The sequence below is a fragment of the Aulonocara stuartgranti genome (assembly GCF_965226115.1).
Source record: "Aulonocara stuartgranti genome assembly, chromosome: 11".
NCBI classification, from domain to species: Eukaryota; Metazoa; Chordata; class Actinopteri; order Cichliformes; family Cichlidae; genus Aulonocara; species Aulonocara stuartgranti.
This window is the reverse complement of record NC_138947.1, coordinates 6,217,834-6,239,695: the sequence shown is the minus strand read 5'-3', so window position 1 is coordinate 6,239,695 and position 21,862 is coordinate 6,217,834. Positions and strand designations below refer to the sequence as shown.

General features: G+C 40.3%; 1 protein-coding gene across 1 annotated transcript in view; it reads left to right on the top strand.

Moving 5' to 3' along the window:
• thsd7ab (thrombospondin, type I, domain containing 7Ab) overlaps nucleotides 1–21,862 on the top strand; it is a 223,722-nt gene that overhangs the window by 64,997 nt on the left and 136,863 nt on the right. Inside the window, exon 2 of the mRNA XM_082550502.1 lies at nucleotides 13,670–14,504. Within this exon, the coding sequence (XP_082406628.1) occupies nucleotides 13,670–14,504 (835 nt within the window). The remainder of the gene's footprint in view (nucleotides 1–13,669; nucleotides 14,505–21,862) is intronic.

The window sequence follows — 21,862 nt, the reverse complement described above, 5'->3', positions numbered from 1 at the left end:
AGAAAGCACCTAGGTGTGGAAAATGTGCTTGTATGAATGAGTATGATTTGGTGAATGAGGCATGTTCTATAAAGGGCTTTGAGTGCTCAGGTAGAAAAGAAGAAGAATAAAAGTGTGATATAAGACCATATATCATTTAATGAAAAGGGCTCACCACCTAAAGAAGAGCAGCAATACACAGTACACAGTTTCTGCAGCACTATATACATGTGGACATTATTTAAAACGTTGGAATCAAGTTAAATGCTAGTGGAGTGGTGACACTTTTGCACAAGTAATAAAGTAATAAAAAAGGAGGAGTCATTGTAGGTCCAGATTCCACACATTGGCTGTCAAAAGTGCCTCAGTCTGACTATGCAGTCCTAAAGAAACTGCCGACATATCATAGTAGCATGACATAATAGCTGTTCTACACAAATGCAGTAATGCACTGAAGTTTTTGCCATTTGACAGAAAATGTTGGAATATCAGTACCTTGGATGACCATCAAGCCATTTATCTAATTTATCTATGTCTGTTTGGCAGAACTGATGATGGTGAATATGAAGTAAAATTAAGATAAATATAATGGCTGAGTGTTAGGATAAAAATAAATTAGCATGATTCTTAAGCTTCAATTCAAAACACCAATGAAAATTAATATACACATTAAATGACTGTAGCACCCTGTTGCTCTTATTAAGCTGTAATATGGAGTATGCAGATACTGCATGCAGAAAGGAGCCCAGATAAAAATTGAGAGGACTTATTTCATATTGTGTGACTTGTTGAAACGTCTGCGTCTGTTGGACGCAATGAATAAAAGAGTCAGAGGAGCTCCTTCAAGCCGTGCAAGCACAATCATGGTATTACAGTTAATGAAATTTAGATCAAGTGTGAGCAGAGAGCTTTAGTCAATGTGGCTTAACGCTGCACAGCCCTGGGCACCAATCACACTGAAGGCAGGCTACGGTTAACAATCATCCATGAATGCTAAGCTGCTCAAAGTATTCCTTCAGATGTTAAGGGCTAGCCTTTGGTTCTCTTCTTTTCTCCTTTAACTTTTGCTCTTTTCCACAATAACCTTTCAGGCACATTGTTGCCCATTTGGACCTAAAGGGCTGGTATCCATCTGGTGCTAAATAATGACTTTGTGACCATGCCCAACAAGAAATGGCAGTATTTATAGCTGGCTGTGCTCTTTAAACACAATAACAATGCACAGTTGGCCTTTGCCTTGTGCAGATTTGTTCTGTAGCTCTCGGCAAACAAATGCAGTGCAGAGCCTAATGTGACTCAACATGGCAAGTCCAATGTGGTAATGCTTAGTTCTTCCAAAGGCTATGCAAACATGTAATTATCCCATTGTAGTTCATACGGTTAATTCTGTCTAAACTGTGATGCTACATGGAGAGCTGAACTCTTAGAAAGGAGCTTTTCAGCTACTCAAACAACAGTAGTTTCATGTACAGCGTTGGAGCTTTGAATAAAAAATTGAGCTTACATAATCAAACTGACATCTCGCAGTACTGCTGTGGAACTGATGAATCAATTTCCGAGGATGAAACTTAAAACACCATCTCTTCATCGTGAAAAAAGCACTTTGCTTCCACGCTTTAACAAACCTTAGAATATTATGAAAATGCTAAAAGAAGGGTTATTTATGACCTGCCATATAATAAATATAGTCATCCATAAAATCAGACCTGTGTGAAATCATATTTCTGAGATTTGATTTAATCTGACAATTTGACTGAATTCATTCTCTTTCACTGAAATTGTGTGGGAGAGCCAGCCCTTAGATACATAACCTCACTTTTACTCTTCAGACTGTTGTTTCTTATTACTCTACAACATACTGACACTTTCCTGCTGCTGTAGGAGTCTGACATTGTTCAGCTGTGGCTAAATTTCCACATATATAACACTGCACTGACCCTGAATGTCTCAAGAACACCAAATTTTTGCTGATTGTGGCAAAGCAACTCGTATTTTATTTGACCTTTTTTATATAGTTGGACATGACAGCAGAACTGACAGCTCTGAAGTCAAGACACATCCACTGGCTGTAACATCGCAGTGAAGCGGCAGCCAGTCAGCGGCGATGATCCTGAGATGAACCTCGACCCTGGCCGAGAGAAAGGTCCTGTCTTTGAGTGCCGGACCCAGTTGTGGATTTGAGAAATAACAAACAAACACAAGCAGCGAGAAAGAGAGCGAGTGTTACAGTGACCCATTCATTAGTGAAGCTAACCCTGCAGGGACAAAGAAGCTGTTCATTAAATAGACACTCGAGGCCCAGTCAGAGATCAGACTCTCACCCCAACAGTGAGGATATTACACTTCACATATAGTGCTCGGAGGAAAGATCCCATTATGAGGCCCGAGGACTCCCGGGGGACCTGCTGGGGCCCTGAGTATTACAGGAAATAGATAATTTCATTATGATTGAAGCTAGGTAAAAGTGCCTTTAGATCATTTCCCTTCTTTTTGGTGACTTTCAGATTTTTTTTTTCATCTTCAAAGTACCTGATTTCTCTGCATATTAATGTGCTCTTGGCTTCTGCGTTGCTCTGAAAAGAAGTAATTTAATTTCTATGGTCAATTCAGTCATGAATTATGAAAAAAGAAGCAGAAGCGGAAACGAGAGTAATTCAACCTATGACGTGCTATAATGCAGTCAGTTAGATAACACCTGTGTCGTCTTATTACTTACCAGGTGTAGCTTTACACACCAGCTGTTACAATATTAATTGTCACTGTTTAGAGTCCTACAGTGCCTGTAATAAATGGTTATAGCAGGGTTGCAGTGGATTAAATCACAGGTGTGTTAAACTCTGGTTTGCATTTTGTGTTTTGTATGTTTCTTTTTGTTTTTTGTTCTTCTGCTCAGTCTTAAAAAATAAAAACTTCTTGGTTAGGCTTATGGAACGATTTTGGTTTGAGGTAAAATACCCCCTTCACAACAGTAACTGCACACTGAAAAATGATGAGTAGCATGTGACAATGCAATAACCATAGGCATCAAAATCTGCTTACAAAGGACACCTTTTCCATAAAAGATCCATTCCAGCAGCTCTGATAAAACAACATTAAGTGATGTCCCAGGAATGAGAATGGGCTTAAATGTAATAACACATAAACAGGCATACCATAAAGACAATACCACAATAGAGCAGACTCTGATTTGCCTTCCCACGCATTGAATCATCAGTATTGGTTCGTTTTGGAAGGTGATTCGGTTGGTGGCCTCCAGCTTGCACTAAAATGTTCACAGCCGAGTGTGAAGTGGTGGGAATGAGAATCAGCGCCTCCAAATCTGAGGCCATGGTTCACAACTAGAAAAGGGACAAGTTGCTGCCCCAAGTTGAGTTTAAGTATCTCAGCATCCTGTTTATCAGTATAGAAAAAGTGAAGTGGGAGATTGACAGATGTGCTACCACTATTGGTTGTTTTACTTCCCATCTTTGTCTTTTTGCGTACCCTGTGTCCATTTGTTCCCTTCCAATATTTGTAAGTCTGTCTTTCCTGGCTGTGTCCACCTCAAGTTCATCTTCAGATTTATTAAAGGTATTCACACCCCTACTGTGTGTTTGTTTTGGACTTTTTAACCGCAGTGCAAAAATTCGTGTTTCTGGGATTCCTGTAAGTATTTATTAGCTTGAACTCGTCCTTTATTTTTGTTAGCTTCCACTTTTCCTGTTTAGTCTGCCTTTGGGTCCTTTTTTAATGGGCTCGCAGCATCAGCACATTTACCTCATAGAGCATTCCTATGATGCTTAAATTAATTTTCCTGTGTTATACTGTATTATGCTCTTACCGCACTTCCCCTCATACATTAATCTTGCAGGTCATCTGAAAAACCCTTCTGTCAACATTCATACCTTCTCAAAGTGTTGGTCATGTCTTACTATGGAGTGGTGACAGCCAATGTAGTTCAAACACTAGTGCTCTGACAGAGGTCACTACCCCAAACATGCATTAATTTTTAATTTGCTTTCTGAAGCAAATATTATAAATGAGGGATGGGTGGTTAAGCCTATATAAATATCCAACAACTACCAACAAGTGTCAAAATTATGCATTAGTAGCTGTTCCAGTAGTTTATTGCATGTGGCAAATGTATCTCACAATTTTCAGTGGTAAAATTGTTTGATGTATCACGAGTCAAAATATCACATTAATGACATGAGCACTTAAAGTTGAATAATTTTACATGATGAGGTTATCAATAACATTACTATTATCTACAATAATGTGCAGCCAAAGGAATATTTGGCTAAAACTGGGACTTCTGTACATGCACTTTTATAACATAGTCGTCTGTTAAGTTTCATCAATATGTGGGCTTGTGTTTGTGTATTTGTCTTCTGATATCAAGTAAAATCCAGAAGAAAATTAATATAAATGTAACACAATTGAATGACTTGCCCAAATGTGGGTTGTATTTTTCTGTATGACACCTGTTTTTTTGTGTCAAAAGATTACTAATCAGACATGTGTCAAATGTGTGATGTGCAGCCGAGTGACAGTAATGGATAATTCTTTGAATACTTTGTGATAAATGGAGGCGAGACACACTTTGTTTTCAGAATGTTAAATGAACCTGTCAGACTGCAGCAATATTGAAAGGTTAGCTGTAAGCTACACGACTTTCACATTGATTTACATTTGGAGAAAAGGCCTTGCTCCAGCTTTGTGTCTGAACAGAGCGACATAACATGGAAGCAACTGTAAAGATCAGACATAGCAAACTTTCTCTTCTGAGAAGATACATAAGACTACAGGCTGCCACTGTTCTACTTAGATCATGTTGAATAGGGCCAAGCATTTTGACCTTTAACCACTCTTTAACTCCACATTACTAAGCCCGAGGAGTGCTGAAGGGCAGTGCCAGAGAGCAGTCTTAGAGGAGATAACTTCTGTCTGGGATAGATTAGATATGAGTGGGATGTGTCTGATTCTGCTGCATTTTTGGTTTTGGATACATTTTATTTCTTCTGCTTGGAACTGAATATCAGCTCTCAAGATAATATTCTCTGTCTTTGTCAGTTTGTATTGTGAAGACAAAAACCTCTAGTACACATTTTTCAATTATTGGATTCGATTAAAAATGTACATCACGTCAAAATTCAACCACTCAAATAGGCCTGGGGTGCTGGGGGATTCCCATAATGCACTGCTTCTTTTGTGTTTATGCACCACTCTGCATTTCATCATTAGTTATTATTGTTTTCTCGCTCTCCTCCCATCAACCCCAACCAGTCACACCAGTTGGCTGCTGCTCCCTGGGCCTGATTCTGCCGAAGCTTTCTTCCTGTTAAAGGGGAGTTTTTCCTTCCCACTGTCACCAAATGCTTGTCCATTTTTTTTCCTGTATATTGTATGGTCTTTATCATGCATTACCGTGTAAAGCACCTTGATGCAACAGTTGTAATTTGGTGCTATATAAATTGAATTAAATTGAACTGAGAATTCATCACTGGGCATCCTAAATATATTTCACTTCTTCTTCTCAAATCCACAAGTTCTACAAATGAGTTGTGAGCTGAGTCTGTAGATTCCCAGTAGGCAGAGATCACTTGATCAAATGGCGTGTTGATACAATGTGAGGTAAACCAGCCATTTCAAATATGCTTAGAGGCTCCTGTGTATGCTTCATCACGATGACTCCTGTCTGGCACATTGGCTGCTGACACTGAAGACCAGACTACAAGGCAGCTTCATGATAGGCTTCCATTTTTGGAACTGTGCTCCTGATTGCTTGCCAGGATTTTTATCTGGATCTGGGTCAGCAAGAGGTGCCCTTACCTTTACCGCCCGTCTCCTGCAAAGAGTCCAGCTCCGGGCTCAGCTCCGGATAGTAATCAATTAGCTGAGAGGTTAATGTGGGATTGAACTGAAGTTTCCCAATTAGTGTGATTTCTTTTCCTTTGTAGTATCAATAGCCTTTGGATAACACAGTCAGAGTGCAGCCACCCTGTGTTGATGAGTGTTCTGCAGCCTCCTTGGTGTGCCGGCTGAGTTGGGCTGACAGGGTTAAGACGGTTTTAGTAATGTCAGCTTTTTTTGTGGTGAAACATAAATTAGACCCTGTGTTCTTTATTCAGTTTTTTTTCAAGTTGTAGTTAAATGTATACTTTCCCTTATTTTCTGTCATATTTATACTACAGGGTGGGCCATTTATATGGATACACCGTAATAAAATGGGAGTGGTTGGTGATATTAAAGTCCTGTTTGTGGCACATTAGTATATGTGAGGGGGCAAACTCCTCAAGATGGGTGGTGACCATGGTGGCCATTTAGAAGTCGGCCATCTTGGATAGAACTTTTATTTTTTCAATAGGAAGAGGGCCATGTGACACATCAAACTTATTGGTATTGTCACAAGAAAAACAATTGTGTGCTTGGTTTCAACGTAACTTTATTCTTTTATGAGTTATTTACAAGTTTCTGACCACTTATAAAATGTGTTCAATGTGCTACCCATTGTGTTGGATTGTCAATGCAACCCTCTCCTCCCACTCTTCACACACTGATAGCAACACTGCAGAGAAATGCCAGCACAGCCATCCAGTATCCGTAGTTTCAGGTGCTGCACCTCTCGTATCTTCACACCATAGATAATTGCCTTCATATGACCCTAAAGATAAAAGTCTAAGGGGGTCAGATCGGGAGACCTTGGGGGCCATTCAACTGGCCAACGATGACCAATCCACTTTCCAGGAAACTGTTCATCTAGGAAGGCTCGGACCTGGCACCCATAATGTGGTGGTGCACCATCTTGCTGGAAAAACTCAGGGAACGTGCCAGCTTCAGTGCATAAAGAGGGAAACACATCATCATGTAGCAATTTCAAATATCCAGTGGCCTTGAGGTTTCCATTGATGAAGAATGGACCCACTATCGTTGTACCCCATATACCACACCAAACCATCACTTTTGATGTTCCAACAGTCTTGGAGGGATCCATCCAATGTGGGTTAGTGTCAGACCAATAGCGGTGGTTTTCTTTGTTAACTTCACCATTCACATAAAAGTTTGCCTCATCACTGAACAAATAATAATGGATTGGATTTATATAGCACTTTTCAAGGCACCCAAAGCGCTTTACAATTCCACTATTCATTCACTCTCACATTCACACACTGGTGGAGGCAAGCTACAGTTGTAGCCACAGCTGCCCTGGGGCAGACTGACAGAGGCGAGGCTGCCATATCGCGCCATCGGCCCCTCTGGCTAACACCAGCAGGCGGTAGGGTAAAGTGTCTTGCCCAAGGACACAACGACCAGGACAGAGAGCCCAGGGATCGAAGCGGCGACCTTCCGGTTACAGATGCGATTCCCAACCCCCTGAGCCACAGTCGCCCCAAAATCTTCTGCGTGAACTGAGGGTCCTGTTCCAATTTTTGTTTTGCTCATTCTGCAAATTCTGTGCGCCGATCTGGGTCATCCTTGTTGAGATGCTGCAGTAGCTGGAGTTTGTAAGGGTGCCATTTAGCTAATATCTGCCGAAGGGATGTTCGACTAATGCCACTCTCCAGTGACATGCGGCGAGTGCTATGCTGTGGGCTCTTGCTGAGTGAAGCTAGGACAGCCACTGATGTTTCTTCATTAGTGACAGTTTTCTTGCGTCCACATTTTGGCAAATCGACACTGAACCAGTTTCACGAAACTTAGCAAGCAGTTTGCTAACTGTAGCATGGGAGATGGGTGGTCTCGTAGGGTGTCTTGCATTGAAATCTGCTGCAATGACCCGGTTACTGCGTTCACCAGACATCAACACAATTTCGATCCACTCCTCTCATGTTAATCTCTTTGACATGTCAATGGCTGTGAACTAAGAGAAACTTGTAAATAACTCATGAAAAAATAAAGTTACGTTGAAACCAAGCACACCATTGTTTTTCTTGTGACATTACCAATAAGTTTGATGTGTCACATGGCCCTCTTCCTATTGAAAAAACAAAAGTTGTATCCAAGATGGCCGACTTCTAAATGGCCACCATGGTCACCACCCATCTTGAGGAGTTTGCCCCCTCACCAGTGTTGGTCAAGTTACTTGAAAAAAGTAATCAGTAACTAATTACTGATTACTCCCCCAAAAAAGTAATCCCGTTACTTTACTGATTACTTATTTTCAAAAGTAATTAATTACTTAGTTACTTAGTTACTTAGTTACTTTTTAAAAACACGATTTACAACCTGAAGAGGTGATAAAGTGATAGATCTTTCAGCCCAATTCTACTTTTTCTACATAATCCATCATACAAAATGTAATCAAATGGAAAAGTCTCTTTTTAAAACTTGTTTTATCAGTTTTAATCTTATAACTTTATGCATCAAGCAAAACATTTAATTATATGCAACATTCTCTGACTTGAATAAATTAGTTTAACATTTAAACCTATTTTCTACACATTCCAGCACATAAAATAAAATATTTTTTGTGTTTTCACTCACTCTTTCAAACAGATGCAAGTAAAACACAGCAGAAAATAAATAAAGTCAAAGACTCAGCGGTCCTTTTGCTCTATTTTCACCTGTAAAGCAGGAGCAGGGTAGGCGGAGGGTTACCCTGGTGCAGGTGTGCTGCGGTCAGTTGAAGAATCCGCGCGAGTGTCTCTGTGAGTTTCCCATTACGTCGTAGCTACTCGGTGCTTGCTCGGAAGTTTAGGGGTTTTTTTTCGCTGTAAAAAGAAGTTTTCTTCCCACGCACGATGGACGCTAATGTTTTTGTCACTTTTTATGGAATCAAACTCAAAGTAAGGTCAGTACTTCCACGCTTTAAACGCTGCACGCTCATACTCTCTCCCGCACTCGATATATTATCCATTGTTGATCTGCACACAGCTGCTGTCACCAACGTCGCACTTGCTTACGTCACTGTCATGAGACATTCTCGCAAAAAAAATCACGGTTTTAGTAACGCAGTAACGCAGCATTCCTACGGGAAAGTAACGGTAATCTAATTACCGATTTTGCAATAGTAATCCCTTACTTTACTCGTTACTTGAAAAAAGTAATCAGATTACAGTAACGCGTTACAAGTAACGCGTTACTGCCCATCTCTGCCCCTCACATATACTAATGTGCCACAAACAGGACTTTAATATCACCAACCATTCCCATGTTATTACGGTGTATCCATATAAATGGCCCACCCTGTATTACAATAGTGCATGCTTGTATTTAATTTAAACATGGCAAAGGTTGAAATAATGAGTTTAGGCCATGAGACAAAAGCTCAGCCTTCAAACTGCTTTAAATACTCCGTTTCAGGCATATTCAGAGGGCATATTCCTAATATGATCATCTCAGACAGAGATACCCACCCGCACATGCTGTTCCTAAACAGTTTAATTTAGTAGAGTCCAGGAAATCCATTTTATGAAGCCCCTTTAAGGTCTCTATTGTTATACAAGACAAACAAAGATCTTAGGTAAAGTCTTACTACAATAAAATGGTGTGTCATCAACCATATCATTAATCCACTTACTATAAGTGCAGCCGGATTCTCTGAGCACGTCATTTCACTACTTTACCTAAGTCCCTATAAATTGTCCTTCAGTTGTCCTTTACCTTTCCATCTCATCACGATGTTTTCCATTAAGGTCAAAAGTACTTAGGATCAGACAAAGGATGCGATTAAACTATCCATAAGTAGAAAGGGGCTGATTGCTAAAACTTAAAATGCTCAAAGGTTTTAGCAACACCTTTGAAACAGAAATAAATAGTGCTTTTGTTGGAGACTGTTTTAAGCAGCACATTACTAGACCTTCGGTATGCTGACGGATACTTCTGCTCCTTGTGGATTTGAAGCATTACACTAACAGATGCTCTGCAAAGGAATCAGCAGTATCAATTTAACCTCTAAGCATGCAGATTAAAATGTGCTGAATCCAGATATGACAATTAAAATACCAAGGTGTTTCAATTTCAATTTGACTAAATTGTCAAACTTGTGTCTATTTATGGTTACCAACAAGTTTTTTAAATCGCAACATCTTAAAAATTGGGAAACAGTCGGTATAGAACAGACTTAATATGAAACATCACATTAGAAAATAAAGCATTATTTTATATCAGTTAAAATAAATAACAGCTGCTCCGAATTTAATTAGAGCTGTCCAAGCCAGGTCAGGGTGTTGAGCCTAGGTGGGATGTTGTGGCATTGCAAAATGTCAGTTTCATCAATTATCTATTCAATTCAATTCAATTCAATTTTATTTATATAGCGCCAAATCACAACATAAGTCGCCTCAAGGCGCTTCATAGATACAGAGAAAAACCCAACAATCATATGAACGTCTGGTGTCCTGGTGCAGCCACAACAACCTGGTGCTGAATGCCCAGAAGACAGTGGAGATTATTGTGGACTTCAGGAAGCACACAGCTCCACTCCCCCCCCATCATCCTGACTGACACCCCCATCACCTCTGTGGACTCGTTCCGCTTCCTGGGTACCACCATCACCCAGGACCTGAAGTGGGAGCCCACCATCACTTCCGTCATTAAAAAAGCCCAGCAGAGGATGTACTTCCTGAGGCAGCTGAAGAAATTCAACCTGCCAACACGGACGATGATGCAGTTCTACACTGCAATCATCGAGTCCATCCTCACCTCCTCCATCACTGTGTGGTACGCTGGAGCCACTATCAGGGACAAACAGAGACTGCAGCGTATTGTGCGCTCTGCTGAGAAGGTGATTGGCTGCAGACTCCCATCTCTGCAGGACCTGTACACCTCCAGGACACTGCGGCGTGCAGCTCGGATCTCAGCTGACCCTTCTCACCCTGGACACAGTCTGTTTGACCTGCTCCCCTCAGGCAGGAGGCTCCGGTCCATTCGCACCAGAACCTCTCGCCATAAGAACAGTTTCTTCCCCTCTGCTGTCGGACACATGAACAATAACCATATGACTGTTCCCACCACTAACACATGACCCTACGCTGTGTTCACTGCATCATTCCAGGTTTGGCACTGATCACCACCTGCACTCATGTATATATCATGTATATATCTATCCACTTAGCACTTTAATTCTTATTCTTATTTTTATATTTTTATGACAGTATGTTGCACTGAAGCACCGCAGCAATTTCCTAATGTTGTAAACCTGCTCAACATCTGGCAATAAACCCTTTCTGATTCTGATTCTGATTCTGATTCTGACCCCCTATGAGCAAGCACTTTGGCAACAGTGGGAAGGAAAAACTCCCTTTTAACAGGAAGAAACCTCCGGCAGAACCAGGCTCAGGGAGGGGCGGCCATCTGCTGCGACCGGTTGGGGTGAGAGAAGGAAGACAGGATAAAAGACATGCTGTGGAAGAGAGACAGAGATTAATAACAGATATGATTCAATGCAGAGAGCTCTATTAATACATAGTGAGTGAGAAAGGTGACTGGAAAGGAAAAACTCAATGCATCATGGGAATCCACCGGCAGCCTATGTCTATTGCAGCATAACTAAGGGAGGATTCAGGGTCACCTGGTCCAGCCCTAACTATATGCTTTAGCAAAAAGGAAAGCTTTAAGCCTAATCTTGAAAGTAGAGATAGTGTCTGTCTCCTGAATCCAAACTGGAAGCTGGTTCCACAGAAGAGGGGCCTGAAAACTGAAGGCTCTCCCTCCCATTCTACTTTTAAATACTCTAGAAACAACAAGTAGGCCTGCAGAGCGAGAGCGAAGTGCTCTAATAGGGTGATATGGTACTACAAGGTCATTAAGTTAAGATGGGGCCTGATTATTTAAGACCTTGTATGTGAGGAGCAGGATTTTGAATTCAATTCTGGATTTAACAGGAAGCCAATGAAGGGAAGCCAAAACAGGAGATATCTGCTCTCTCTTTCTAGTCCCTGTCAGTATTCTTGCTGCAGCATTTTGGATTAGATTGGATCTAGAATCCAAAAAATGTTGGTTTCATCACTAACAATCACAAGAGAACAGTACATTGTGATATAAAATGGAAAATTGGATGCATATTATAGGACGAATGGTCACCTGAAAATCAACACATATCCCCATTTGGGCCTTTTTTTCTCCAACATTCAACAGTCAAAATGTATTTAAGTCATTTTTTGGTTTTGATTGATAACTTTTGATCTTTAAACTAAGAGAATAGCATATAATGACTGAAAATTTTAAGCATAATTTTCAGTTGCTGTAACACTAAATTAGTAATGTCTGACTACATTTATATCAAAAGCAGTTTGACTGTAGGCCAGTGTTATTCACCACATGCCAGCAAACCACTTAGCGATAAGGTCCGGTTGTATTGTAGCCACATGCTTAAGAAAAAATGCTTATTTTTAGAAAACTAGAAGTAACTGTAGCTGCCAAATAAAGACTTTTACATATTTTGTCATAATGGCTTTTCTTTGTAAAAGATACCTTTGAGCAGCCAAGCGTGTTATGTTAACTTTAAAGAGGGGTCTGATGAATGGTAGGAGGCTAATCTAAACAGGCTGCAACAAATCATTTAACAAGATCATGTCATGATTTTGACATTGTAATTGAACTTTCAGACAATAAGAAAAATATAGAACATCTTTTTATTTGAGGTTACATGTCGGTATTCCTGAGTCAGTACCAGCAGTATATTTAATTATTAAACCACATATACAGCAACCTCTCCCCTCCTCTAGTCCTGTTATGTACTGTCTGTTCAGTCTGTGCTGTCATTAACGCTCTCAGGCTCAAATTAAACTTTTTGTTGCTAATGCACAACCAAGTCCTGCAGTGGTACTTCTGAGTAAAAAGAACCTCATAAAGGTTGTTAGTTTTTAACTGTTGCAAATCGGCAACGCTTGCCTTGAGAGGGTTAAGTAAATGGGGACAAGGGAAGACTTTGCCAAACTCTTGTGTACCAAGAAATATACGTTTATTGATGTTTGTGGCAATTTCTGCTGGTTGCCAATAGACTTTGATAAACGCCACAGATAACTCATTGCCCCTGTAAATTAACTTTCAGACACTTGCATTTGATCACCTATAATCTCTACTGTTGCACATTGTGTTTGCATTGCCTAATCATCCCTCCCCGCCTCAATGGCAGCCACCCAGTTTTTACCATGCAGAAAGAATCACTGTGTCTGACCGAAGTGTCGTGCAAAAACAAGGCGGCGGATTATTTTTATTTAATATGACACATTTTTGCACTCACTTCAGCTGCTGACAGCTTTTCAGCACATTTACATCAAGGGCCATATTAAAGGAGTCTGTGAATTTACTGTGTCATCCTTGAAGATGTATTATGTGCCTTTTTCTTAGCTGAGAAAAAGAAAAAGAAAATAAATTGTCTTGGTTTAGAATTAGGTTTCAAGCATTTGATTAACTGATGCTTCCATATGGATTTCTGTTTTAAAGGTACACATGAAGTGGCATTAGTGCCTTCCATTCATCATTATTAGGATAAATATGGCTTATTTGTTTATTCTACACTTTCAATCGAGTCCAGCCTGTGGCATTATGCTGTTTTGTTTCACTTCCTCCAATCTGACTAGCATCTTTTATTCCTGCTAATATAATTTCCTGCTTCTTCAAAGCCGTATTGTGATGTGTTGTGTTTAGAATTTCCTTACAAGTTTTCTTACAATGCTCCTGAGTGCTTTTCTTGTCATTTAAAGCTGAAAGGATTATTGTTTTATGTTTCTTCATTGTGATTTGAGGTTGTTCATTTGTTTCCCAGGTCCATGGGGAAGATGTATGGGCAGCGACTGCGGCCTGGGTGGCAGCCAAAGCCGGGCAGTCTGGTGTGCCCATGTGGATGGCTGGACAACACTTCACACCAACTGTGACCAGGCACAGCGTCCCTCAAACCAGAGAAACTGTTTCCGTGTGTGCGACTGGCACAAGGACCTTTATGACTGGAAACTGGGTGCCTGGAATGAGTGCGTGCCAGTATCAGCAAGGACCTTTGGGGCCCCACGGCAGTTCACGTGCAGTGGAGGCGAAGAGGGCATTCAGATCCGGGAGGTGGGCTGCATACTCAAGTCAGACGAATCTCCAGCAGAGGATGCCATCTGTGAGTACTTTGAACCCAAGCCTCGTCTAGAGCAGGCATGTTTGATCCCTTGCCCTCAGGATTGTGTGGTTTCTGAGTACTCGCCATGGACATCCTGCTCCAAAACGTGTGGAACAGGCCTCAGGAACAGAGTGCGCAGTGTCCTAGTCCCTCCGCTTTTTGGAGGCGCTGCCTGTCCCAACCTGACTGAGTTCCAGTCTTGCAAACCAGGGCCTTGCACAGGTCCAGAGGGCATGTACAGTCTCAGGGTTGGACCGTGGAACTCTTGTGCCCTCCCGCAGACTCGGACAGCTCGCCAAGTTAAACGCAGGAAAGGCAAAGGGCAAGGGCTCCGGGAGAGGGCAGGAGTAAAAGATCCCGAGACTAGGGAGCTTATCCAGAAGAAGCGTACCAGGAACCGCCTCAACCGGCAAGAGAGTCCCTTCTGGGACATTCAGGTGGGCTACCAGAATCGGGAGGTGACTTGCATCCATAGGAATGGGAGCACTGTGGGACGCAAGTGAGTGGCAATATTTTTGTAGTAATGTGTATGTTGTTGGTTTTTTGTTTGTATGTGTGCTTTTATTCCCCCTCAGCATAAATTTAAGCTTCCTTTCATAGGTATTACTGCAAATGCTTTTGCTGAATTTTTAAACTAAAGCATGTTTCCCCTGCCTTTCAGGCTTTTTGCCTAATGTAATCAATATCTCTGTTTTCATATTTTCTTTGTGTTGCTGACTATTGATTACTCTAGGTATTTGTATGTTTGTCCATTTATTGTTGTCAGAAGGTTCATCTGGTGAATTTCTGAACATGAAGCCAAATTTGTCCTCCTGAAAGTTTTTCTTCACCCTGTCATGAAGTGACATGCAGGGGAGGATGTTTATCCGCTGTGTCTTTGTCACTGCTGTGCTGTCAGAGCAATGAGGCACAACTCCCCATACATTGTATTTCATGTCAACTTCTGAGGATGGAAGTGGAAAAGAAAAACTCCTTTTGTGACATGAGATCAATCTGAACTATGAATCTGTGTGGTACTTCGAAATATGGCAATTTTCAGTGTTTTGCCCTGTGGTTTCGAATCAGATGTTTTAAGAAAAATTGAACAAATCAAGCGTTGCTCAAAATGCCACCAAAAGGATGTTTTTCTTGCAAAAAAAAACGAAGGAACAAGGTTATGGTAACCAAGGATATAGGTTAAAGGCACAGTTTACACAAACAATTCATTAATTGCAGTGCAGCCTCAGTCATCTATATCCTTACAGGCCCCTATGGGTGTGGATGAGCCTATACTGGACAAACAAAGAGAGCTCTCTGACAGTGCCTTTCAGAGCATAAAGCAGGGAATGCAGTGTATATCATAGCCAAACACTATCATGAGGCCAAACATGGCTCCCCTGCCACTCTGCATTTCATTGGACTTTAATGTGTAGCTCTTCCTGCCAGAGGGTGCAATCTATCAAAGCTGCCTTCTCAGAGAGAGATGTATTGGATCCCTATATTCAATATATGACACATGGTGAACTGAAAGATGATTTTTAGTTTAAAATCTTCAATCTAAACAAGTTTATATGCAATACAAAAAAACAGAATACTCAGTACAGAACTTGTTACCTCCGTACATTTTACTTTCCAGCTCAGGACTGTGCAGGGGCTAGAGTCTATTCCATAGTTACTGGGTGACGAGTGGGGTACACAGAGAGAGCCCACGCAGACGCAAGGAGAACAAGCAAACTCCACACAGTAAGGCCCGGTCAGGCTGGTGGAGCACCTTCTTGCTGTGAGACGACGATGCTAACTACTACTACTTTGTTTTAAATTCATGTCATACTATCCAAAAATGTACATAGGATATAGGATCAGGAATATAAATGACAGGACCTCCATTTTCTCCCACATTCTGATGAATGCTACAGATCCAAAGTGTTAGCAGGTCTGTTGACATGGCCAAAATAAATCAGGAAAATATAGATTTCTCAGCTTCTTCCTGATGTGTTGTGTTGCTTGTTTTCCACTCAGCTCGGCCTCATTAGAAAACATGAAATAGTCACAAAAAAGTAATCTAATTCATGTGTGTGTGTGTGTTCATGGATACAAATCATCAGCATGGATATATAGTTAAAGTATTTCAATAGGAAGTATATTTTGTGTATGAAACACATATTTTGCCCAGACATAGATGGGAGGCATAACCACGCCAATGAAGAAAACAAAGCTTTAAAAGAGGTGAAAAATATTGCATTATAACCGAAAACATAATTTTCTGGAAATAAAAACCGAATTGTTTTTAATTCCATTTTAATATATTTTAGTTCAGACAATCCAGGCTCAGGTACGGTTATTATAAAGACACTCTATTTAAGCTGCTTTAGCCTGCTGCATGCTCCAAGCTGCTTTGCAACCCACCTTCATTCCAGGTCCTCCTTTTTGTGCTGTTTCATAACGTTCCATCATCAGTGTCAAATCTGTTGTCATGCATGCTCCTGCTCTGTTCTGTTCTTGTCTCTTGTTGCTGCTCCTCTCCCCATGTCCAGGTTTCCAATTATGCACATAGTAGGGGTCGGGGCAATTACTGCAAATGGAAATCTTTTTATGCTTAAGAGTGAACTGCAGAACAACACGGCATGTTCACATAACAGACAAGTGGATAATCTAGTGTCATTATGTGTGATTTAACCCTCTCAGGCTCAAATTAAACTTTTTGTTGCTAATGCACAACCAAGTCCTGCAGTGGTACTTCTGAGTAAAAAAAACTCATAAAATATGTATGTGGGGTAATCAGGTTGTTAGTTTTTAACTGTTGCAAATCTGCAACGCCTGCCTTGAGAGGGTTAAGAGTGAAGTTACTAAAAGAAACCTCTAAAGACATAGATAAAGAAATTGGTTTGAGAGACATCAATTGTGAGTGGGAGATAAAATAAGTCAGTAATTGTAAAGCAATATCATAAAGTGAAAAATGGAACCACATCAAACAAATCACTATTCAAATAGGTCACTAAATTACACCTTCAGTGGGTACTTTTACCCAAAATACACGGTTTAACTGTACGAGTGCTTATACTGCTAAGCCGATGGGGAATCTAATCTTTTGCCCTGACATTATAGCTGTGAGCTACACTGTCTGACTCAAAATAAGATAGATCAAATAGCTCTCAGCTCCATCTCACTCACTCTAGTTCCTGCCTGAAATGCCCATCAAACATTTACTCTCCTCTCTGCTAGAGATCACCGTATTTGATAGAAGGGCATTGCTAACAGAAACCTTTCACTGTATCTTTTTTATTAACATGATTAATTACAACAGAGATACTCTAGCAGTATACTGTTCTCAAAACTTATATTCATTAAGTAAACATCAGACTTATTGTTCCCTAGTAAATTTTAGTCGGTGCTAAAGTCTAATGTCCCTCCCACAGACTCTGTTGTGGAGAAACTATTTTTTCTGACTGGCTAATTGATATTATGAATCATTATCTCTAATGAGCTCATATACAGTTGCATACATTTTGTATCCTGGGAAGATCGCAGGATTGCATTGCTGTACCAAAATGAAAAAGCCAAGCTGGGCGACTGTGGCTAGTCACTGCAAGGTGTCTGGCTGATCTGCTTCACAAGTGTCCTTGGGCAAAATACTGAACCCCAAAATTAGTCCGATGCCTCCATCAGTCTAGTTTTGTGTCCTGGATAAGACAAGAGTTGTATGCTAGGTGTGGTTTGCTGGTTTTTCCCATCTGGTCTACGCATCTTTTCCAATGCTTACTTATTTTTATCCTGAGTGGGGACATACTTTACCTATACTTCAAAGTGCTTAACACTACTTTGACAGCTATATGATATAGTTGGTTTTCCACTGCAAGTTGAAACAGTTTATACTGCAAGCCAAGATTACAATAATGGTATGAAAGAAAGTAAAAAAACTAAAAAGAGAAGGTACATTTTCTGTCTGTTCTATACGGAAGAGGATTAGGGCCACTGGAAAAAAAAGTGGGCACGTCTTTTTTTTCTCTTCTTTTCCTGAATTCTGAGAAAAAAGTCAGAATTCTGAGAAAAAAGTCAGAATTCTGACTTTTTTCTCAGAATTCTGAAAAAAAATAATTTTGATGAAAAGTCAGAATTCTGACTTTTTTCTCAGATTTTTTTTCCAGTCAGGACATGAATAAAAAATATTTAGTCTTTACCGGGATGTAAAATTAGGTAAATACAACCACAGATAAATAACATCACATGACATATTACATTGTTTCAAAATGTATTTAACTATTAAACCAAAATACAGAAGCAGTGTCTGAATCTAAGTGCACCTAATGACTCACTTTTAGCTGCTATAACTTAAAGTACATAGCGTTGCTGCAGTTCATTGAGGATTGCAGGCATTTATTTATGTACAACGCTATTATGGTTTATCCAAATCATTTCAATCAGGTTGCAGTCTGAACTTTGATTGGGCCATTGCAACACCTTGATTCTATTCTTTTTTGTGATTTTGCTTGTGTGCTTGAGATCATTTTCCTGTTTCTGCCACACTTTAGCTGTGAGAGACAGTTTACATAGAGGTATTCATAGTAAACATAAGAGTATAAAGAGTATGCAGTTGACTCAATGGCTGCAAAGTAATTGAAGTCATTGAGTTGGTGTGGGCTTCTTTTATAGCCTAAATCAGCGGTCCCCAACCTCCGGGCCTCGGACCAGTACTGGTCCGTGAGTTGTTTGGTACCGGGCCGCGAGAGTTGAGGCTCAGGTGTGAAATGTATGGTTTTCAGGGTTTTTATCGGTTTTCAGCGTTATTTTGTTATCGTTTTTATCGTTAACTCGGTTTTCCTGGGTATTTTCACGTGTTTTATGAATAAATAAAAACCGGTACTAGTTTTATTTTGTTGTATTTATCCACGACACCTTAAAGGCCGGTCCGTGAAAATATTGTCGGGCATAAACCGGTCCGTGGCGTAAAAAAGGTTGGAGACCGCTGGCCTAAATCATTACCCGTCCACCACAGTGTTTGACAGTTGGTGTGAGGTGGTTGCGCTAATATGCAGTGTTTAGTTTTCAAGGTTCAAGGTTCTTTATTTGTCACAAGCATAGTTATACAAGTATAACACACAGTGAAATGTAAAAAAAAAAAGGTAAATGGCCTGTATTTATATAGCTCTTTACACTACATTCAGTCATCCACCCATTCACACACTGGTGATGACAAGCTACATTGTAGCCACAGCTGCCCTGGGGCGCACTGACAGAGGCGAGGCTGTCGGACACTGGCGCCACCGGGCCCTCTGACCACCACCAGTAGGCAATGGGTGAAGTGTCTTGTGTCGTGTCTTGCCCAAGGACACAACGACCAAGACTGTCCGGGGCTCGAACCGGCAACCTTCCGATTACAAGGCAAACTCCCAACTCTTGAGCCACGATGTAACCTGAAATGCTCCTCGACATGTGCAAAAATGGGGGGGGTAGAAGAAGAACATTATATAAATAGTATATACATTAGGTGAATGTGCAGTAGTAGCAGCAAGCAGGTGAATTCTGTGAATTTTCTTCACACATGGTACTCTGCATTATGGCCAAACATGTCCACATTGGTCTGATCAGTCCAAAGACATTGTTGGCAAAGTCTTGTGGTTGGTTCAGATGCAATTTTACAAATCTAAGCCAGGCTGCCATGTTATTTTTAGAGAGACGAGGTTTTCTCCTGGCAACTCTTCCAAATAAGACACACACCTTTCTCGAGATAGTTGCACTATCATGAATAACATGCTATGTGAGGTCTGAGATGTGGCTCTTGGGTTTTCCGCTATTTCTCTTAGCATTGCTACTCCGACCTTGGGTTAAATTTTCCTAGGTCATCCAATCCAGCCAAAATTGGAAACAGCCTTTAATTTTTTGAATTTATGAATAATCTTTCTCATTGAAGACTGAGAAATGGTTTTATAATCCTTGCCAGATTGATCAGCATTTAACTAGCATTTAACCTTTTGTATTGTCATTTCCTTGCATCCCATGTGGGATAGAATAATAGGAAATTATTATTAAAAAGGTAAATTACTTAGATTGTTACACAATTTTGTTTTATGATTTTTCCAATCTAACAGTTAAGTTCAAGTTCCAAACTTTAACTTCTAGTTAAAAAAATGTAATTACTCTGGAAACTTTATATTGACAGCAGCAATGACTAACAACACACTAGTAGCCTTCATAGTCTACATGTTCTACTGAGGCTCCTGATCTTTTTCACAAATTGCAGACTGGTTGTTTGTATAGTATGAAAAGTGCTGCATAAATGTATGTGTGAATGGATGCAAAGTAAAGTACAGCCCATAACCACAGCCCATTCACCGAATGTAAATACCACCAAGAGGCTATTGAAAGCCTGCTGTCTGACTGTGGTCGTAATGCCTTCCTACCTTTGAATACTTTTCATCTTTCCACGACATTTTTAAACGTATAAGAACGCGTGGAAATAGTAACACACAGTTTTACTTTTCTCTTATGAAATAACATTTTTTCTCTATGCCTAAGCACTTTGAACCTAACATTTGCCGCTCACACTCCAATGGGGGCAGCTGTGGATTTAGTATCTTGCCCAAGGATAATTTGACATGAAGAGTAGAGGATCGAACCACCTTCAAATTTGTACTCAACCAACCTCTACCTTCTTCCTAGCCGCCCATGGTGAAAACATACAAAAAAAAAACAGAGTGTAAAAGGAACAACCCTTTCACCACAGCTGCCATTATTTGCCCGAATGTTTCTTGCTGAAATAGCTGCTGACAATATTCAAGTGCTTGACCATCACTATTTGCATAGCCAAGACGAAAATATACAGACTAACTTAATACAGATGACAAAAAACAACTTTACTGTCATTATCAGCCACACAAAAATTACATATAGAAGTTGTTCAGCGTAAGGTCAGCATGAAAGCAAAAACCAAAGTTTCATTGCTCGTGTACTAACTTTGGTATTTTATAAACAGGGTATATTTTATTGACTCTTCAAAGGTTGTGCTCACTAAGATCTTACAGATCCGAGGATGTGGTGCATGCAGTCTGGACAGTTTAGTTTAAATTGCAAATTACACCTGTGAGACTTGTAAAACGCCAAACAGGTGTCAATAAGTCTCTGTAACATGTATTGGTGTAAACCTTTGATGTCTTTACTAAGTGAATGTAAAGTAATCAGCTATTCTTTTAAAGAGCTGCTTCTTTGGATCCATCCTCTCGCTTTCTGTTCCTTGACTGACATTAAGTTAAAATGTCGTCTCTGCTCCCTTCAAACTTGTGCTTTTGCGACGGCTCTGATCTCTTAGAAGGATTTGGTGACAGTGCCAATAGAGCACGCCTCTATTCATATCACATTTCAGTCACACACCACTTGTACTCTAAGATTTAATCAATTATGTACTAAATCTATTCATTAATGCTTTGTTTGCGCCAAGCTCTCAGCACTAACTGGGATCAAATATTTCAAAGGAGCCGTGAAAACAACTCACATGCCCTTAGGAACATAAATATTAATCCTTGACTTGTTTATTTCTTGTTCTAAAATATTCATAGTTGTTTTTGCCACTTGCGGAAAAAAAAGGAAAAAAAAAGTGGAACAAACTTCCCAGTGCAGCAAAAAAAGAAAAAACAGTCATCTGCGGACCGGGTGCTCTCCAAACATCTTGCTCACTTCATTTCCAATTTCGTTTGATGAACATCTGTCAGTGAGTCGCTTCTTACTCTGTTGCCGACAACTCATCCTAAACAGGCCAGTTTCCTTATAACTTGAGCTGCTGTCCTGTTGATTGGGCTTGTTTCTTACTTAATTTGATGCAGACCCATATGGAAAAGATATATATAAATCTTATAAAGTTTCTATCTGTCTTGTGTGAAACTTGTA